Here is a 22,143-nt window from a genome sequence, read left to right on the forward strand (position 1 = left end):
TTGCAACCTGACAGTTACCTACCTCAAACCAAAAACTACTCAGTCTGTCCAGTGTCAAGATGTCTAAACAAAAGATCCATCCTGTATTGGTAACCCTATTCTCGCCCTCAAACTCTAAGTAAACTCTCAATGTGTAAAGGGGTTATTTCTTGACTTTTCCAAGTGCTCAAATGTTCAAGTTCAACACAAAAAGTTCAAATTCCACAGAAAGATTTCCTCATTACCAATGCTCTTTTCCCCAGGGATCAGCTTCCTTCCCTAGACTCCTAACTTAACTTTTAGTCGTTCAACACTTTTGGGGAATTGGCTCCCTGCCCCAAGAATTCTCTTCCTGTAATACGTTACAGTTCTGTTAGGGATATGTCTTCTCTCTTCTCTTTATAGTTTCCCACCGGCAGGAGAGGTTACCCCACTTCGTCCCTGTATGTGATAGATTATTCCCTGATTCAGTGCTCTTCCAGGAGTTCCCTTTAATAGAATTAGGTGTTCCATTAATATGGATCGTTTTGTGTCTGTCATAAAGCTGAGTGGTATAGACAAAAGCATAGCATTGAAGGTTGCTTTGGTTTATTTGTGGCTGTACACAATTGTGGCCAAAAGATGAAGGGGATAACCAAACCACAATTATTTTAGGACATCGCCTGATAAGCAAAAGAAAACTGTTTTGAGTCTCTTGGGAAACTCACAACACTTCCCATGCTACTAACAGTCCGTCAGGCCTCAGCCTTCTGTAGTTCTCAGTAGTTCATTGGTGAATCCCTCATCGGCTGAGTAAGAAGCAGGGGAAGTGCTCCCTGCCCTCTTGCTCCAATGGTTAACTGTCCAAAACAATGCGAGGAGCCAGGAATGAGACGCAGACTGTGAGAAACCTGAGGTGTGTCTCCCAGGCTATTCCCGGGGATCCTTTGTCCAGGTGGCTAGGTGAGGGCCATTGCTCTTGGATAGCAACTGTAGGGCGGACGAGCAAGGGAGGATCACCTGGGCAGGGGGTTCTTGGGGACTATGGGAGACACTCCCTTGGGCGAGACATGGTATTCCTCACATTCCGATACACCCCTACCTGACATCCCCTCAGTTGTCACGGGATATTGTCAGCAGAGTCCTATCATACCCCAGTACCTTTATGTAAGAAAAGGGAGAAAACGACCAGGGAAATTAAAACCCAATAGAAAATCCATTCACCCATCACAATACATTTACCCCCTTCATCCGGACAAAAACCTACATGTTTTTTCCATGATCTCCAGGAAAACCTACAAGTCCCACAATTCCTACTTCCATTCTATAAGTCCAACTACTGGGACGAAGAAGAGGCAGAGGGGAGTCATGAGGATTGCCCATAGGAATCAATGGGCAATGTTTTCCTATGGGCTTTCTCCACGTTGGCCCGATAATGAAGTCAGGCAGAGTCAGGCAAGGAGGGAAAACTACTCACAACTGACTCCAATAAACTCTTTCAAAGAGTATAAAAGTTCAGACACCCAGGCACACTGAGCTGGGGATGCTGAAGGAACCGTGAAGAGCACAAGGAGAAGTCAGGCTACAGTGTTGCAGGGGAGCCGTGCCCCAAGGAACCAAAACCCCAGCGACACTTTTCTGGTAGTGTTTAAATCAGTACTTGCTCCTTGGGTGAGTTCCAGAAACCCAGGTAGTTGAGGGGCAGGTGCTGGGACCCTGACTTCAAGTGAATCCCCATGGAGGACCCGCTACCACCTCATCACTGAGGGTAAAAGATGGAGACCCTTTGACTCGAGGGAAGCTAAGACAAGATAACCTGTTGTGTCAAAAACTTTGTGTAAATCCCAAAAGTGCCTGTAACTGGCAAAGTGGGAACAAAACCTTGAATGTGCATTCTGGGACTTGTAGTCCAAAAGCGCGAAGCTGTGGGACAGAGAGAGACTGGGGAAAAAAGGAGCGGCTCTGGTGGAGCAGTGGCAGTGTAAGCTGAGGAAATCGAGGGGTCCAGAGGTTGTAGGAGAGAAAGAGACTCCAGGAAAGTCAAGGAGAATGACCCTGTTTTACACCCACCGATGAGAAACCTGCTTTGTCCTTCATTGAGGCCTTGAGGAAATTTCTGCTCTACTCCCTACGAACAGCTGAATTGAGGAGACATGTAAAAATTGGAACTGTGAGTTTGAAGTACAAGGGCCAAGTTAGGAGACTGGTTAGATCCTGACGAGGGAAGCCAGTGAGAATTGTAAAATATGGAACTTTACAAGTAACAAAAGGAACTACAAGTACAAGCAGCCAATGGGAAAGAAGGTAGTACCATGAAAGTCGAAGTGGTCAGGTATGGTTTTAAGTAAAACCCTGTGCCGCTTTGAAAGCCTTCAAGGATAAAAGCTTGGAGAAGGGAAAGCCCAAAGTGACAAGCAAGAGAAGTTTGTGTGTTTTGACAAGTAAAGTGAACTTTGTCCGAATACAGTCTTCCTCCACCTTGAAACAGAGTAGGTATGTGTTTGACAAGCAAAGTGAACTTTATTTTAAGGCGGAGGAAGCTTGTGTTTTGACAACACATGTTTCTTTTTGAGAATCCGTTTTGTTTCTTGAAGACTTTGCCAGAGTGGTGTTAGACCAGCTGAACCATTGAACTGTGACCTTGTGCCAAAGAAGCCAGAGCCATGCTGAAAGCATGGGGAAGGGAAGCCAACTGCTCAATTGTCCTGACATATTATTTATTAAACAACTTTCTTTTTTTATGTATACACTATTGCCCCACAGCATTTTGTATTTTGAAGTAAGGATTGGCAATACGTTTTATTAATATAGGCCCTTGTATTTTGACAGACTCAACTAGGAAAGAGTTATTATTATTTGATGTTTGTAGCTTGCTCCCATCCTTAGATTTAAGTTTAGATAGGTGTTTAACCACCCCTTTGAAATTCAATAAACACCCTTGAACTGTGTCTCATTTGAATCGGACTTCATTGATGATACCAAGCCTTTCCTTACAGGTCAGAGTGAGCTCATAGTTTTGGCTATAAATATTTATTCAAAACAAAAGGGGGTTGGAGGGGCCTCACTAGCCCTACCCTAGGAGGTGTTTCCCTACCCCAACCAAAACTAAAGGTCTGTCCAGTGTCAAGATGTCCAAAGCAGAATGTCCTATGTCCGAAATCCTATCCTTTCCTTCACATTCTACAAAACAATTCTAATATGTGATGGGTAATGTCTTTGGCCTTGCAAGTGCCCAAACGTTCCAGTTCAAAGGAAATATATAAATCCAACACAAATGTTCCAAATGGATAAAGGTCACAGTTCCAGGGCATAACTCCCTTCAACAGGTGTCTCTTCAAGACATTTAAAATACCTAAGGGCATTCATCTTCGTTGGGGCTCTGTTACTCACCGCCAGGTAGGCAGGCTGGGGCGTTGCTCAAAAACGTAGTGAGTCAGCTGCCCAAGACGTATTACTTCAGCCACTGCTGGGACAACCCACAAAGGGATTAACCAGACCGGACCACCTCAACCCGAGGGAACTCTTTTTGGCGATAGGCCCTCCGGCTGTTTATAATGAACAGCTCGGATGGTAGATCACCCAAAAGAGCGGGTACACCCACACCGCTACACCAAGCTGCAAGGAAATAATAACGACAATTAGCACTGATATAACCTGAACAAATACAATTCTACTATAGGGATAACTACCTGGAGAACGGATGAATTCTGGGTATGGAACCTGAGAGAGACAGAACAGGAAGTTACCTAGGGCCAAGTTATATACTACTGTGAAGAGTCAGAGGTACAAGATTCGGTCTTACCATTTGATTGGGAGAAATCCAAGTTTAAAGAAGACACAATGACAGGAGAAAACAAAAAAAAAAGGAAGTTAGTATAGGCTATCTGACCCGAATGGCACGAGACGCGTCTAGTGTCGGGGTGGTGCACTTATGCAGCAGAGCGTTCGAAACCAATGCACACAGGTTTAATCCAGGGTTCATAAAGTCACTGTAGCAGTAAGTAGTATGATTCAGCAGCAGAGAAATGATTCCACACAAAGGACATGGGTGCTGAGATGGTAGAACAACAATGTGGGACAGTCTTACCCGTCTGGGAGATGTAGCGTGCTGGAGCCGACAGTCTCTCTGTTAATTCTGAAACAGGGAAAGAGCTGGTGACCGGCGAGTCGCACTGTTTCTGCAGTCGGGTTGCAGGATCCAATTCGGGGGAAGTACACACAGTGTAACGGAGTACACGGATGTGCAGGAAAGAGCAGGGAAATGTTGCGTGTTATGAAATACACAAAGCCCGCGAACACAGGCAAGCGGAGTCCAATAACAGTCCGAGTCGGCAACATACAAATCAAGGAATAGCCAAAGGATCACACAGTAGAATAGTGAGGTGGATATCCGAGGTCAAGAAACAATCCAACTGTAAGCAGGAAGGAGGATCGGTTAATGCTAATCAGAAGCGCTGCTGCCATGGATTCAGCGATCTTTATTGGAAAAGAGGCGGGCCCAGAATAGTTGCGTCTGCCTGGCGGAACGCGCTGTGATCAGATGGTGGGTCATGTGACCAGGAAGCCACGATCTTCGCTTCCCTAGCAACTTCCAGCGTTGCCAGAACGGGGAGGCAGTGGAGAATAGTGCCCTTAGCTGAGTGAAGCGCATACATAGCGGTGAAGCCTGAGCCATAGGTGTAACAGGCTCTTTGTTCAACAACATACTTGCATTCAAAAATCAACTTGGATGTAAGTTCCAACCTCGTATGATACCTGGTGTACTCCCCTGCCAGGTTCTTTTCCACTTTGTTTAACTTGGCTTTCAGACTTGACTTTGCCCGATGCATTGCCCTACCAGGGCGTCTTTATGTGATAGGTCAAGTTTGCGAGTGTGCAAAACCAAAGCCTGGTGTACTCTCCTGCCAGGTCTTTTCACATGATTTACTTTATAAACCTGCAAACTTGACTTTGCCTGGTATACTTTCTTGCCAGTACTGTTCATGTGATACTCTACACACTTTGCAGACTTGCTCTTGCCTGCTTTACTTTCCTGCCAGGGTTTTTCGTCTGATTTACTTTATATTATTGCAAACTTGCTTTCAGCTGGTTTACACTCCTGCCAGGGTTTTTCATCTGATTTACTTTATACAATTGCAAACTTTACTTTATACAATTGAAAACTTGCTTTTCTCACACATTCATCTGTAAACCCTTGTTGGGTAATATTGGATTTCATATTTCTTCTCATTCGCTTCATACACTTTTGACATTTTTGGCAGTGTTGCCAAAGTGCCCCAGTGTCCCATTCCCTCTCTCTAGGACTCACCAGTTTCTTGTGGCATCCTTTGGTTCCCTCGCGGTAGACAGCACTTTGATGTCCCACCTCCAGCTCACGGCCTCCCTGGCTTCACTGAACAACTTCCACGTCTTTCACGGTTCCAGCTTTCCTCTGGGCTCTCACACTGTGTTTGGGTGGTGGCGGGGCCGGTTCCAGGTTCCCGTGGCCGTGTGGAGGTTTCTTCTTCCTTCCCTCTTGCATTTGCCGCACAGTAAACCACCCTCTGCAATCTCCGGTCTCCTGCCTTCCCTCTGAGCCTGCCGGCTCCACAGTCATTTTGATGTCCTCACAGTCCCTCGGTCCACATCGAGAGAGTTCGGCGTTCCAGGTAGCGTTCTCTCTCATAATGCTGGCTAAAACTTTTAAATGTCCTGGCACCTATCATACGCTCACAACCACTAGAGAGTATCTGGTGCTTCTCATTCCTGGTGATCTGCATTACTCCATTCAGCCTCCTCGTGCCAGTATTTCTGGATGTATGTGAGTTGTTTGCAGTTCTTTATCTTTTATGTGTAGAGTATTGGGAGTTGTTAGGTCTTATGGATGGTTGAAGGGAATCGGCACAATATGCCATTAAGGCATGTGAAATGGAAGGGGTATCCCTAAAAGGGAAAGGGGGATAATATGTTTCACCCGATTATGTATCACACTCTGAGGGTCCCCTCCACACGTGATCTCCCTCATATGGCCGTCCCCAGGGTCTGGATCAGGTAGCGGCTGCCATCCGCATGCCTCATGGGGAGAGGTTTCCCCCGAAGGAGAAGTGATGACATCAGATTCATCACAACACTCTCTTAGCTCTTTGCCGAGAGGGCCTAGAGCTCTCAGTAGACAAGGGCCAACTTTGAATTCCTATTAGCTGCTGGTCTCTATCTTAGGTTCTTGGCAATAATGTCAAGCAGCACGCTCTCTTTCTCCTAAATGAAACTCTGCAATCAGCTTGCTTCTGAAAGAATCTGCTCCAGTCTGTGTTTGCTTCCTCACAATCTCCTCCTGCACCTGCTTGTTGCCTCACCACATGCTTGTTTCTCCCCCTGTCCCATGTTCACATCTCTTTAGCACAGGACTCAACACTTTCTTTCCTGCTGAATTCCAGTGCCTCGACTTGCCCTGTTGTCAAACCTTCTCCCCCTATGCCCTGCCTCTGAAGTTCCTCTACCACTCCACAATACTTCACCCAACCCCGTCTTTGACGTCTCTTCTTCTTGAGTAATCTGCACCTCCTCTGCCCCACTAGCTATGGGCCACCTTTATTTCTCTCCACTGTATCCGAGATGATCCTCCTTTCCTCCTCTGCACTCCTCTTCCAGCCTTTTCCTTCCCCCCTTTCACCTTTCCAGCCTGCTGTCTCAGCTTTTCTATACATTCTTCCAGTCACCCCAAGCACTTTCCTGCTCTTTCTCCAAATACCCACCCACTGCCTGCCTTGCGTCAACTTTTATATACCAAGGTTACACCCCCGCCCCCTGGGCCGGGCTGCTCTGAAGGACCTGTATGTGTGTGATTGTTTGCTTCTAGGGGATTAGATGTCTCAAATGTTTTTCTACATCTCCTCTGTGTGGTTCAATTTCACAGGTCTTCCTTGTTATGTGGTGGGAGCTTCTAAAAGCCTGATCCCAATATTACAATTCGCGCTTGTGTACCTGATGGTAAGCTCCGGGCTCCGCGAGTGGCGCTGCCATGGTAGCTTTGCCCATCATAACTCAGACAGCTCTCACTGCCATACCTGTAAACTCTGTTACTGTTCCTTCTATAGGGGTGAGCAGTTCCATGCAATGTAAACAATTCTGAAAGCACAAGACTTTTATTAAATGGCCCGTTGATGTTTCAGTTTTGGCTGGATCTGGTCTGCACCACTCTACACCATTTCTAAAAGTGCCAGAGCTAAGTGTGTTGGCAAGAGGCATGGTGATAGGACCCAAGGGATTCTCCACATACAACCCCTGGGCCCATCATCGCACTGCAGGTAGTGTCACTCAGCTCCTTGGTAACCCCACAATCACCTTATAATTCAGTTTAGGGGGTTCATCACAGTGTTTCTGCGTTGAGTGTTTTTTCTCTGCTCCCATTTACCTGTTCAAGTCGATTTGCCTCTCTCCTGCTAAAGAACGCTAAGTAGTATTCCTCACTCTTGTTTGCCAAAAGACAATGATTAGCTCCAGGTGTGTTCCCTGCACCTTCTCCTCTCAGGATGTGCGCAGTGGGGCAACTTTAGTTAAGGGTTCAGCAAGGCTAAATCACCAAAGGGCTTCCCATGTGAATAGGGAGGGGGATGTGGAACTGGGGGCAAAACTGGGAGCTGGCTAGTCTGATTTGCTGGCTTCTCAGAACACCTACATCGTTTGTGATCATGGTAGTACCTATACCCCTGCATAAGGGCCTAGAACTATAACCTACCCCTGCCTTGGTTCCTGTAATATGAAAGGGTCTGTGACTACTATCTATCTACCTCTGCCTTAGTGCATGTTATATGAGAAGGACTGATTCTGCGATGTAGCCTCTGTTCCGGTGCTCTGGGTATTCCGCTATATATATACCAAGTTTCTCATCTAGCTAACGGACATCCCTGGTCTACAGATCCCCTCTGAACTCTAAAGGTGTGTTTAATGTTATTTTGTCACAGTATGTGATTTTTCAAATTTTGAAATCACTGGGCTAAGATTTCCTTTTCTGAGAATTTTGATTGGAAGCTAGGACTTTTCTGACAATTCTTTTGAATATAAGCACTGCTCTCAGTGTATAATGTGAAATCTGAGACAAAGTATCATGTGTCAGTGTAACAGGTTTATCTGACTGCTATCACGTGCACTGACAATCTACTAAAGAAAGGTGCATCATTTTTCCTTATTGGTAATTGTTTCTTTTTTTTAGAGCTATGCACACAGAAGGATTTCCATCCCTACCCTAGATAAACATTTATAAAATTGCAATGTGCATCGGCTAACTGTGGTTTAAAATGTTGAATAATGTTTGAGCTTTCATTTATTATAAGAATTAAAAATAAATCTGTTGTAACTGTGAAATCGTTCCAATAATGTATTTAGCAGTAGCTTTGCAATATGTTTTCACATAATAAATATTTTGATGGTACAAAGCTTTATACAGCAATCGTTAGCATTATTGTTTGATTATTTATACAAATACAATTCACGAACATTCAGAAAAAATCCTGACAAGAAGCTGTGTGTCATTTGTTTTCAATTTTCAGTTATTTGCAACACTGGACTTAGAACAAATCTAGGTCTACCAAAATATTCCAAATCAGGCAGTCTACCAAAATATTCCAATCAATAAACGATACGCAGTAGTTATCACGATGTACATTTTCAAGGATGTAAGCATAACAAGTGAATATATTTTTGATAATGCACAGTATAAACAAGGGCAACAATAATCTCATTTTTACATACAGTAAAATACTTCCAAGTCCACTTTTTGACATAAGAATTGTTGAAAGGTAGACTAGACACATCAGAATACGAATGTTAACACAAAAGCATGTTGTTAATCTCCAAATATGTAATTTGGTTTTCTTAAGTGTATTTGTACGTGCATCACTATTTATAGCAGCATTGAGATATTTTGTACAAAAAGGTTTGTTTAATGCATGTAGTGAACCAATCTTGTTTGTCTGTTACTTTATTTAAATGCATAGAGATCGAGATTAGGACAAAGAGCACCACTATTGTTAAAACAAACCTACAGTAATAGGCCAGGTAGCAAAAAGAGATCACTATAAAAAATGACATGTAAACAAATTCAAATACCAGCAGTTCAAATAAAATAATCTTAAAATATAGTTGCTGGGAATTATCTTTTGGATCTCACTAACAGGCAATAGGTATACATTTCACATAATTCTACAAGGCATAAAGAAGTGTTAACAAACACAGTTTAAAGCAACATGAATGTGACATAATGTGAAAACCTCTAGAATTTGGCTAAATGTCATACTGTAAAATGATAGGAATCTAACACAGGAACACAGTTTGATAGAGGAGCTGTCAGCTGTGAAATTCCTGGTGCTTCTATGAGCTACTTCATGCTGTGATGGGGTTTGTTTAACCTCCATGCCTGCAAATGCATGTATACATATGGGCAACAAATCAATCTTGCCCTCACTTATAGATTAGTGTAAGTAATCTTGAAATGCCCGATATGAGGACAAAAGAAACCACATAATGTATAATTTTGCAAAATGTTGTAAAAGGACATCTTAGGTAACAAATGCCCAACCCGCCATTGGAACTGCCTCTATAAAATTCACTGTGCTAACAAAATAACAAAAATAAGCTAAATTGACATTGGTTCAACTCATTTGGATAGTTAAGGATCTTTGGAGAGGACATTTTCGATTATCTCGGTTTCTTATGTAAAAGATGATAAAGCTATAACATACATGCATTTTTCTATTTGTAGGAAAAGTTCTTTAGGGCACACCTCCTGTCCTCAACTGTTGTTTTGGAAAATTATTTTCTAAAATGTTTCTGCTTGAAAATACATATAGGCCAGAAAAAGTTACTGCTTGTTCGTATTTTTGCCATTAATCGCAACTCCCTCAACAATATTCTTGTACAATGTATCCTGTTTTGAATAAAAAACGGAGTACACAGCATTCAGTATACTTAAAAAAGTACCACGACGTAGCGGCATCATAGGACTGTGTCCTTTCTGGCACTTTTCAGTACGCACCTGGTAAGTTATCATTGATACATTAAATGATTGGCTGTTCAATTGCTGCATTGTTAAACTGTGTGTTATCTTTTATACAGAAACTAAGTGGTGTCCCATCAAGCAGACAAATACAAAAGGCAAAAGGTGCCTGCTATGCTCAAGTGTTCTTTTATATACCCCATAAATGAAATACATTCGTGCTGCCTGGTGGCGTTACTTATATATTTTTAGCGAACAAAGGTGTGGAAGATGCACCAGAATCAGTAGTTACATTTTTAAGTTCTCTGGTATGACAGCAGGCCATTTGCACATTCAATGCTGGCTTCTGAAGCTGTCAGATATTCAGGCTTTATGTCAAACAATATTGAGCTTTCACATGATAAGACGATGTAAGTAGATGACATCCCAATTTTAAAGTACATCTTTATCAGAGAAAGTAAGGAGAGTCTCTAACTCATTGGAAGAGTAACACTCTTAACTGTCGACCCCAAGACCTCCCACTCAAAACCTGGCCAAATAAATCATTGAAGAAGATACATTAAAGGATGTGTGTGGTTCACAACTCCTATTTATTTCAGAAGTACTGACTAACCTATGGTGTAAAAGAGATAACTGGCACAGATGTGTAACCATTATCACAGTTGTCAATTTCATTGGAGTTGTGTTTGTGGACAGATTCTAGCATATTCTATGATCTAAGTCTATATAACATGCAGCGTTGACTTAGACAAGTCCCTTTTCCGAATCCATTTTCCATCTACAAAGCAGCTTTTGTCTCGTAACTATGTTGCTGCGCAGACTGCTTTATATCTCTTAATAGCAGAAGATATCTGATCGTGGCAAAACAACACATAGTTTTTACATTTTTTGAGATCCTAATTGCACAACAAAGGAAGAGAAAAATGCCCAAGTTTTATAGCCTACCCATAGATAATTATGTTGCTTATTTAAGCTTCAATGGAGTATGCATTTTGCATAATTAGTCTTTATCCTCAAAGGTTCCAGTTTACAACAAGGAATGGCATAGAAATATTATGTCTTGTATGTGATTTATACACCAAAACTCATTTTGTGCACAATTATTCACTACATTTACATGTTAAAAGAAGCTTACATAGAGGCTGGCTTTAAATATTTGAATGTTAATGGTTGTGATACTAAAATTGAACTATACTGGCAACAAAAAAGTACCTAAAACAACTACTTTGGCGACCTTGAAAAAACTGTGTTTAAGTATGTAAATATTACAGGTTTTAACTAAAGCAAAGTAAATTACATTGAATGAGTTATCCATCTTTTGTTACAACAAATTCAATAAGCGGACGAACAAAGAAACACAGCTCTGGAAGGAGCAGCTAACAGTCTAAAACAGAGCAACAACAAAATAAATGCACCATCAATCCCAAAAAATGAGGCACAGGATGATTCTGGCATACATTAATGAAATCTATTACAATTAAATGTTCCCATTAGTTAGGAAAGTAACTATGTACCACAGTATCATAACAATCTTGGGGTGCAAAAGTGGCCTGAGAGTAGTTCTAATATTTTTATAGTTGGTGCACATGACAAGTTGTTTTACGCGTATTGTCACATTCTTATTGAAAAACTATACCCTTGAAAAAATAAATCTAAATAAGAAGTGGGAATTTCCTTTCTGGAGCACACCTTATATTGAATAATGACTTGCAAAAGCATCTTGAATATGTGTAGTCAAGGGAGGATGGTCTGCACTCTGCTGTTTAGGATTAGTAACAAGGCCAATAACTCCCTACAAAAGACCTATGCCTAAAATAACAGGCTAAAGCCATAAAAGAAGTACCTGAATTCGCTGCTGTTGCACCCTTGAAGCATTGATGTGAAGATTTTAATCTTAGTTTTTATATTAACTCTCAATTTAATTTTCCAACTAGGTTTAGACATATAAATAGTTTTCATGTCATGTAAGAGTAGTTCATATAGTGTGTGCCTTATCAATAGGGACAGGGTAACCACAGTATAGCATCATTCCTTTTTTTATGGTGGTAGTAACAATTAAGGATTTTGCAAATATGCCCTTTACACTGTGGTACTTTGATACTGAATAATATTGTTCTTTAATGAGTTTAGCAGGAATCATCAACTATGCTTTCACCTAGAGGCTGTTGGAACAATACGTGTGTAATTGTCTTCTGCATTAAATTGCGCCACACCAATGTTATAAACTTTGGTGTGGCGCAATTTAATGCAGAGGACAACTACACGTTTTCTAATTTGGAGATGGGGACCTGACTTCTGTCCCTCGCAGTTGTGACACCACCCTAAACAGGGGAGCATTTAACAGGTCGCACAGAAAAAGAAGTTGATGTAACAACCCCCTTTTAAAACTCCATCTGTCGGAACAATAGTATACACAATTTAGGAGTAGATTTTAATTTGTGTTTACTGCTGAAGCTCATAGCAATACTAGAAAAAGTTGGTTGCAGTCATTTAAATGTTTAAGTTGAATACTTAATATAGTTCTTTATAATGGCCTCATCACGAGTTGGGCGCTAACCCCGGCGGTATTACTGCCAGGGCTATTAGACCTACCGCCAAACCCCCCCGGCGCTATTAGCTTGGAGCATTCAGGATTTCCCATTCCCCATTGGGCCCAATGGGGAATGTTCGGTGCTATTACCGCCAGCTGGGGGTAAATCCGCCAAGCCCGTGATTTGGCAGACCCTTAAATGCGGCAGTAATAGCGTTACCGCTGCATTTAAGGGTTACCACCAAACTCGTGATGAGGCAGATAGTACACAGCTGGAGTCTGTTTATTCGCTGCCTCCCCCACACTCAATGGTTTCTTCCCCTTTCTTTTTCAGTGCCGCAGAGTTAAATGTGATAGTGTTGATTCCATATCTAACAATTAAAGGTATTATATAACCGAGTCCTAAGAAGCACATAGATATGCTTTGTGCTGCTATTAAATCAGTAACCCAATATCATGTAACAAGCAGTGTTATGTCACTCTGTTAATTTTTGGCAACCCGAGAGGCGTCACCTTGTAATAACAATTAAAAGTCATGAGTAAATTGTCTTCGCAATAGACTTGGAAATTATATAAGAATATTTACTAAATTACTGAGCTGTGTAATATCAGTCTCCATTTACTATGTTTTAAAAAGATTCTGCCTAACACTTCAAGAGAAAGGAAACCATGCTTCCCAGCTTCCCATAGTGATATCTTTACTTAATGTAAGAAGATGTTAAGTAAAAGTCATTCTAATATTTGCGGTAGAAATAAAATGTATAATCATACCAGATTTGGATGAACATTAGATTTGGAAACACCTACTGATCTTTCAACCTCACTAACAGGACTTTGAGAGCAGAGAAGGCTTTTTTCATAGAAAATGTTCGTGGAAAGAGTAAGCACAATTGTCCCAAATAATTCTGGGAATATATTTAAAGTATATTTTCACTTATTAAAATCTATCTTTCAAATTGTTTTTATTTCAATTCAACAAGACATATAAGCAACCCGCTTCCTTGGTTTGTATTCGTTTTCTCACTTATTGATAAAATGGATGTCTTGAATTGGAAAGATAATACATTCCTCTTTCAACTCCTAGGATACAATGAAAGAATTCCTGACTACGAAGATGTGCATATCTACATGCAAGAAATAAAAATTAAACCAGGCATTCAAGCAAATCATTAAAGAGTGACACACCGGGAGAACAAAGGCACCTTCCCTAACTCCAAATAGTACTAAGCGGGATAGGTTAGGAAAAGTATAGAAAATTCCCTGCTGTAAATTTAGGGAAAACACCATTGTTCCCAGGAAGAACAACAGACAGTAGGGGTCACCTGGCGGTAGTACTAAGATCCCCTTAGGGACGCCTGGGCTAGGGAGGGGATAAACCGGTGGGAAGTAGAAAGCGAGGGATGACCTTGGCGCCAATTCTGTCAAAAAACCCAGCAGACCCTAAACGACCCTATTGACCATACAGTCATTCTGTTGTAAAGTTCCAATAAAGACCCTTTGAACGTACTACAGCCTATCTTGGTTATTTGTGGCAGACACCCCGTCACAACACGCTACATGTTATCACATTTAGAGGTTGTGGGATGCTTTGGCCATCAAGTTTCGCTGTCACAAGTTTCTTAAACAAGGAGGGGTCCCTAGATTGGCTTTGACTACAGCCATTTCTGACCGGAAACTGGTATAAAAGACCAAGAGCCATAGTCTTGTGCTTCCATTCAGGAGAAAATCAGGAATTAAAGACATCCATAGATTGGGTTCCAAAATGTACTGTTGGCTTCTTTTGTACCTGTGCATGTCTGCCTCTGTCCCTCCCGCCACTCCTTTTGCCTTGACTGGCGCTATTAAAAATCCAATGGACATGAACAGTAGTCAGGTAGATTCTACATGTCTCCTTATAAAAGAAATGAATTCCAATGTTGTAGACATTTAATTGAAGGACTTCCTGTCAAAAGTTTTTCGCAGAAGCTCTGGACAGTTCTCGGTACCCTGAAGCAAAAGATATTATCATTGCCTCAGATCACAATTGATTACATGAGTACTAAGATTTAACTATAGACCCATCAGCAATCCCTTGCATGTTGTTGCTACATACATATTTATTTATACACAGAAACATAAGTTGTTGTAAAGGACATTACGTTTGTTATGGAGGCCTCACAGTCGACTCAAATGCCCAAGGTGTTTAGATGATTGCACAAACTCATTTTAATATCGGTGAAAAAGGGAATACTTGGAAGAAAGGTTCAACATGACTGAACAACCACTGTTTTGCTCTCCACGATACATTGAGGACCACAACTTTAGAATACAGCCTCTAAGAGGCAAAACATTAACTTAAAGCGATCGATCGTAAGTACCTGTGTGCTTGATTAGTATTATGAAAGAGGAGACGTTAGAAAGAATTCCTGTCTTTTCCCTTGGAGGATTCTTCTACAGCCGAAGTTGGATGCATCATTAAAGAGATCCTTTACCCTAAAATGGGTAATCCCCTTCAAAACATGCAAAAGAAAAGCAAAACTTCTCTGAAGCACAGGCTGTATATGAAAGGTTAAGACACGAAAGACATTTACACTTTAAAAGGTAATGGAGCCCTTCTTTTGACTTTGAAAGTTACAGTTGGAGCAGTCCTGTTGGGAATTACCTCAATAGTCATCCGTCGAGTTATAATCTCCTGCTGCTATTTTGCATATGCTCACTCTCTCTCAAAGAATAAATTAGCAAAAGCAATGCATTCTGTATACAAATATTAAAACCTGCAACATGACAGTGGATTCATATCATCAAGGGTTCTTCCAAAATCAAACAATTAGAAAATAGTATTTTCTAGAACAAATAGGTACACTTAGATCAATGCCCGTTAAAGAGTACTGGCATCCCAAGAGAGGTACAGAAGCTGCTCCCCTTATTAATCTAGGGTATGTGATGAATCTAGCGATGTCCTCACTACTTTCCCTAAGGCTGCTTCCTCATATGGGGCCAGGGGACAGCAGCTGCTAACTGGCCCAATGAACTGACCATGAAGGAGGACCATCTGGAGGGAAATACACCTCAGGGAAATGATGGGACATGGTTGGAGGAAATCACATACCCTGCCTTCCCTTTCGGAGATGTCCCCTCGATTCCCCAGACTTTAATGCCATATTGTCAAATCTCTCTCCAAAATGTTTGTAGATCCACTTTAGATTCCCTCCCAAGATCCCATTAGGGACCACATAAGAACTATTGAGATGAGGAAGAGATCAGGAGCCATAAAGATGACTCCCAATGTAGCTCATTGTTCACTTCCACAATACATGAGGAAGAACAGAGGAGTAATGATGATTTCTAAGACTGGGTATCAAACACAATGGTCTAGTTGTTGGAAAAGAGGTAATTGGGCCCGGGAAGTTTAAATACAAGCCAAACCCAGCTGACAGGTGTGAAGGGAAGGAAAGTCGAGAGAAGGAGAAGGAACTGTAAAAGCTGAAAACGCAGGTCTGCCTGCCGTTCAGGAATGTATCTGAAAACCATACAGAAGGATGACACGCTGCCGCAGACAGCAGAGAGGCCGACCGGACTCAGAGAAGAGAAGGAGATGCCAGCAATTCACCACAAGGAAGGGAAATGCTGCAGGAGCCGCGCACCGAGCAAACAAGAACAGTAGCAAGGCTGCGCTTAACCGGGTGCACACTGAGCCAATACAGCAAAGCAGATGAAGACGAAGCAGCGCCAAAGGCTACCGGTAATCTCAGGGAAAGTTAAAGGGCTACCGGCGCACCAATGGAAAATAATCGAAAGGAAAGTAATAACAGCAAGGGGAAGTTCGTAATATACTGTCAGGGTAGCTGATCCAAGTTGCCCACGTGGTGTAGACGATGAATTCTACCCTGCAATGTAACCCTGTGTCTGGATAAAACAAACCAGCACCAGGGATCAATTACTTGGAAGAATGGACCCAGACGCGATGCCGAAGAACCTCTTCTTGAAAGGAGACGATCTTCCAGGTAACCCCTTGTTTTACAATCAATCAACACCAAGAAATACTGCAGGGATTCTGTCACAACAAACAAACACGAGGTCTTAGTACTTACAGAAAACCCAGAAGGAATTCACAGACATGAATTTAGGAGTAAGGACTGACACTTTTACCATAGGAGTAATGATCTTCCAAAAAGATGCAAGTGCTCCCTGCAAGACCACCAGGTGCAGAGGTGACTAGGACTGTTCCCGCCGGCACACGGACGCCTGGGGGCAGGAAGTCCAGTAGGGAACACCCGACGGCACGAGGACGCTGAATACTCCTGCAGTCTCTAGTTCGTTATAGGGCGAGGGGAGGAGAAGAGCACTAGCGGTCTTTACGGGACACTTGCAAGAGCGTGGATACAGGAAGGCAATCCAAAGAAGTCCGAGTCGGCAACACGGGGTCTTTCCGAGGACACAGCGTGAAGCAAAGGCAGTCCAAATGGAGTCCGGGTCGGCAACAGGGGATCCTTCCAATGATAGAACACGAGACCAAGGTAAAGCAAAAGACAGTTCCGGGAGGTCAGCCAGGGGAAGGACTAAGGCAGAACAAGAGAGGAACAGGTAGGTAAGGAACGGGGAGAGAGCGCTCAAGGGAGGACGTGGAGTCAAAACACCAAACACAGAAGGGCTAGGAACTTGGCAAGGAACACCAGGAAAAGCGAGATAACAACAGGTTACAATATCCAGGGTACGTAGCGTACTTCAGCAAATTCAGAAGCAACGAACAACTCAGACGGCATAGTTTTATCAAGCCGAAGTCACATGACCTAGCGTGCGTCTGACGTAGGGATTCGGCGTGCTTGCCCCAATCGCAATGGCAACCGCCAACGCGACCAAGCCAAGGGTAAGCCTTCCGATATTCGGTGCGACAGGACGTTGACCTTTGTTTTGCAGTACGTAACAGTGGGGTATGGTGCAACAGGCGCATTCTAGCATGTCTCTGTTGTTTATGTGATGGGGACGGCATTTGTCCTTTGTAATTCCGGCCAGACCCAACCTGATTCCTGACATATACATAAGTGGGAAGCTGGATGGTATAATAAATTTTAGCGCCTCATGAAAATGCAGAGAGAAAGCACACGGGATGCCATTAATACAGTGAAAGTATTTGTTAAACCAACTAGAAGCGGATCAATAAAGTCCTACCTGCAAAAGCAGGTAATTGTTTAGAGAGCTTATGGCAGGACAGTATACCAGGTGAAGGCAAGTTAAGTGTTTCATATATAATGTCCTGGCAGGAGAGTATACCAGGTGAAGATAAGTTAACGGTTTCATATAAAAAGTCCTGACAGGAGATTATACCAGGTTAAGACAAGTGTGCATGTGAAATATTGGGTGAACCATTGAAAGGAAATTAACTATAAAGTAGTAGAAGAGGAAGTTAAAGAAAGATAATAACATGGTGAAATGTGAACAAAGTGCTTAATAAGAAAGGAAAGGTCCTTCTGAAGAAAGGTACCTTTGGGACTGGAAGTATAGAGAAACCTTGGGGAAGGGAGCCACTTCCTCAAACAACGTGAATGAACTGAGGGGAGAGAGAAATCCTCTTTGAAACTTGGTGATACTTTTTGGAACTGGTTGTTTTAGGCAAAGAACCTAGAGAAGGAAGTCCTTCCTCGAACTGTGAACTTAGTCTAATAAGAAACCCTTTTTGTTGGATTTTGAACTCTTGTTTTGAACTTTGAAAATGTTTAACACTTTAAGAAGACAAGAAACATTACCCTTTACACCTTACAGTTATTTTAGAATGTGAGGGCCAGAATAGGATTATGGACACAGGACTTACGTTTTAGTTGGACATCTTGATATTGACAGGTTCCTTAGCTTTGGGTTGAGGTAGGGACATTCCTACTAGATTAGAGATAGTGAGGCATTTTCCAACTCCTTTTTCATTTAAATAAAGGTTTATAGCCACAAACATGTCTCCTCTGTGTCTGTGTCTCATTCCTGGCTCCTCACATGTAGTACAATACATTTGAAATAGTCCACGAATGCCACGTCATTGGTAGGATGTTCACATTTTTATATTATAAAGATTATTGTTATTTCAAACCTAAAATCTGCACTATGGCAGTCCTGTTCCTAGCCAGCCAGAATATTAGAACCATGACTCATCTTCATTCTGTCTATGTTTTTACAATAAGGGTAGAGGCAGCCATTGGGGACATGCAATACCCATTGACCTGGAGACAAGTAAATATGTGTTCGCACAAGTACACACACACACTCTCTCTCTCTCACACACACACACCGGACCATAAAAAAAATGTGGTGTGAGTGAAATATCTTTTCTATGCCAGTTAATATTAACATCTCTTTTTGCTAATCAGGTAATTTAGAGACGATATTGAGAGCTCTATCATGCTACTTGTTCATCTTCAAGTCCAATGATGTATAAAAAATAAGGTAGTCTTAAAGAAATCTGGTGTGTAATTTCTGGCAGTGATCTTCCTATTGCAAGACAAGCGCCTGCTTCAGAAGCTGGAGAGGAAATTGCTCACACAAACTCTGCCCAAATCCCAGTGTGGCTCATCACATCAAATGGTGGGGCTGTATAGTCAACCCTGGTGAAGGCAATGCAGAGTATTCACTCTTTATTTAAGAAGGAACTATTAGGATCTCCCTTTGGGTACATCTAATATTCATATTTAGAAGAAGGCTTGATAATTAAATGTAATAAGCATGGGACTAAGTATGCCACCTGAAGAAGGGCATAATGGTGTAGACCGCAGAGATTCAACCCGTTTATATGGCTGGCATACATTTAACTGCAGTTGTCACTTAAAAATTGCACTTTCTTCCACTAATTTAGAACATTGATGTATCCAAAGAATGTATTACATTATTTGGAAATATGTTTCCACTGTGGTCCTTTAGCTATCCTTGAAGTAAACTGCCTTGAACGAGAAGTGCACCAAGGACATGCATAAATGGATCAAACCAAAAATGTCTTTGCTGTAACAAGAGCCATGCCCATGAAAAGCTAAGCTTATCTGGACAGCTAAGTTAGATGTGGCTGCAATGTAGGGAAAGGTTCTCCCTTTAGGAATGGTCAAATGAAGGGAGGGAATTAATACAAAAATGTACCTTTAATTATTAATCTACAGAAACATGGCCTGCCTGTAGAAACATGAATAACATGGGAAGAATAGCATGAACAGTTAGAACCAGGTCCATTCTAAGCAGCAGGACGCTATGGAAGACAAGGAGGGGGTCATGTAGTCAATAGGACAAAAAAGGATGGTTCTTCAAACTCGCAAGTTCTAAGAACACTGAATTGTCAGGTAAAGAAGAAAGAGTGACTATCGTCTGTGGTAGCAAAAGGATGTTAAGTAATGAACAATGTTGTCTCTCCATAGATGAACTCAATGTTGCATGCCTAGCCACCAAAATGTGCACGATGGAGGGAAAGAAAACTATGTATCCTGTGTTGTTGTGTTTATTGCGGGGAAAAATTACTTTCTACGAAATGTTCTCTGCATCTAGTAGCTTGTTTTTTTAAAAAAAACAGAGTTATAGGAAAAAACTGACTGACCCCACATTTTTACTTCAGAGCTTGGTTGTACCCAAATTAGGATCTGGTTATGAAAGACCCACTTATTCTATTAATGTAGACCCTTCTAAAAATGTAAAGATGTGGTATTATTATTATAAAATATTTCAACGTTTAAGTTTAAACATGGCTTTGCCAAAGCAATGTTATAAATATGGACCTTATTTTCAACCAATTCAAACCCACTGAGGAAATGTAAAGGGGAAAGTAATATGAAGTTAATTTCTAAAAATGTTGGATTAGTGCACACCTTTTACATATTTTCCCAAAGAGTAGGCAATAAATAACTGCAAGCACAGTAAAAACAAAATACAATATGTCTCCATTTGAAAAGCACTGCTGAGCAAAACTACAGGCCTTTACAAAAACAGCACTACTAGAATTATGACTTAAGTCTGCATAATCGTGCACATCATTAGTGTGTGTATAAGTGAAAATGCTTAAGGACGCAATAAATATATTACTTCCAATGACCATGATTTCACATATTAACAAAGTAAAATCAAACATCACATTACAAAACATTTGGATGGCTCAGTTGAAATGCTTCTACAAACATACATACAAATTGAGATTTAAAACACAAAAGGACAGTTCTATGCATACAGTGACATCAGCCAAGCAAACTTAAATAAATGCCCTTCCAAGAGCCAAGTACAGTAAAAACGAGTGTATGAGTGTGGAGAATGTAACTCTAGCAATGGACAGCATTTCCGTCCATGTTCTCCTCTTCTTTAACCAACAAGGTTGTTTTAGGCTCCAATTCTTTTCCTTTCCTTTCTTGGTCGTCGGGATCAATGTCTTTTGAAGACTCTTCTGGGGTGCTTTCTTGTGTAACAAACTTCCCTGCTGCACTTGTACTTCCTCGCACAGTGATATGTTCCCACCCTCCCTGTAAGAAAGCCACATCATTAGGCAACAGAGCAAGTAATTCACACAAAAATTAAGAAATTAGTAAAAATCATAGAATTATAGTCTGCAAAAGGTAGCTCACCGGTGGCCAGTGCATAGCTCTCCACCTGCCTTAAGCAGTTTCCCCTCCCAAAAAGCTCCCCCTCCCGCCATCCGCACCACCCTCTGTCTTCTCTCCTCTCACGGCTCCATTTCCAATTCCCTTTCTTACCTAGGATGGCTTCCTTTCCGCTCCCAGCTTAAATTTCACTTCCTTTGTCTTGTCTTTAAATCTCTTCACGACCTTGCTCCACCTTACCTCTCCTCTCTTCTCTCATTCTACACCCCCTCTCGCTCTCTACGTTCTGCTGATCTTTTCTTACTCTCGGTCCCCCACCCCCTTGTGCCTCCTCCCGTTTCCGCTCTTTTCAGCTCCTTGCCCCCTTACACTGGAACTCCCTACCTTTTTCTATCCGCTCCTCCCTCACCTATTCCTCCTTCTGCTCTTCTTTGAAATCACTCCTTTTTCATTCCCCTCCCTGACTTCCTTCCCCCTCTCACCCTCCCTCTAGTACCCTTCCCTTTGTTCTCTTTATCTTTCCCCTTCTCTTCTAAATTCTCCTTCCTCCTCCTACTCACTCTACTCACTACTTTCTCTCCCTCTTCCCTCCTTCCACACCCCCTTCCTCTCCTTTCCCCTTTTCTCATGCAAATTGTTGTACATCCCGATTTTATGGTTGATTCATTTTTACTGTTATTGCTTCTACTGTTCCATGTTTATGTGTTCTTGTTGTTAACTGTAAAGCGCCTTGGATTAAGGCGCTATATAAAACAATAAATACAAATACAAATACAAGCTAAAATATGAAGAATCAAGTTAGGTACAGGATTTATGCTCGGCAAATCGAGTTGGCTTAGTCTAATTCTTTCATTTTAAGAAATACCTTCCAATCCAAGAATCCTTCATGTTCACTGTGGAAGGGCAGACTCCGCGAAAAGTGGAAAAGGGGTCCAATGCACCGCATGGGGACAGCATGTAACAAGTGAAACTGAAAATACTGAATGGGGCAAAGAGGCGGAAGTGGTGGGGAAAGTGGGAGAACCAAGGTGGTGAAAGGAAAGGTTGGGGCATGCAAGCAGCAGTGCCGGGCTGCACTGTGACTTGAATCGAGGCGCCTGCGCATTTGACAAATACAATTACCAACGGTAAGAAGGGTGAGGAAAGCTGCTACACTT

The 22,143-nt window shown here is 41.9% G+C and overlaps 1 protein-coding gene across 1 annotated transcript in view; it reads right to left on the minus strand.

Annotated features, from left to right (window-relative positions):
* Nucleotides 1-8,223: 8,223 nt before the first annotated feature.
* The window catches only part of TECPR1 (tectonin beta-propeller repeat containing 1), a 1,334,260-nt gene continuing 1,320,340 nt past the window's right edge, over nucleotides 8,224-22,143 (minus strand). The window contains exon 25 of the mRNA XM_069645650.1: nucleotides 8,224-20,908. Within this exon, the coding sequence (XP_069501751.1) occupies nucleotides 20,711-20,908 (198 nt within the window). The 3' untranslated portion in view covers nucleotides 8,224-20,710. The remainder of the gene's footprint in view (nucleotides 20,909-22,143) is intronic.

The sequence above is a fragment of the Ambystoma mexicanum genome, chromosome 2p (genome assembly GCF_040938575.1).
Source record: "Ambystoma mexicanum isolate Mex_15411 chromosome 2p, UKY_AmexF1_1, whole genome shotgun sequence".
Lineage (NCBI taxonomy): Eukaryota > Metazoa > Chordata > Amphibia > Caudata > Ambystomatidae > Ambystoma > Ambystoma mexicanum.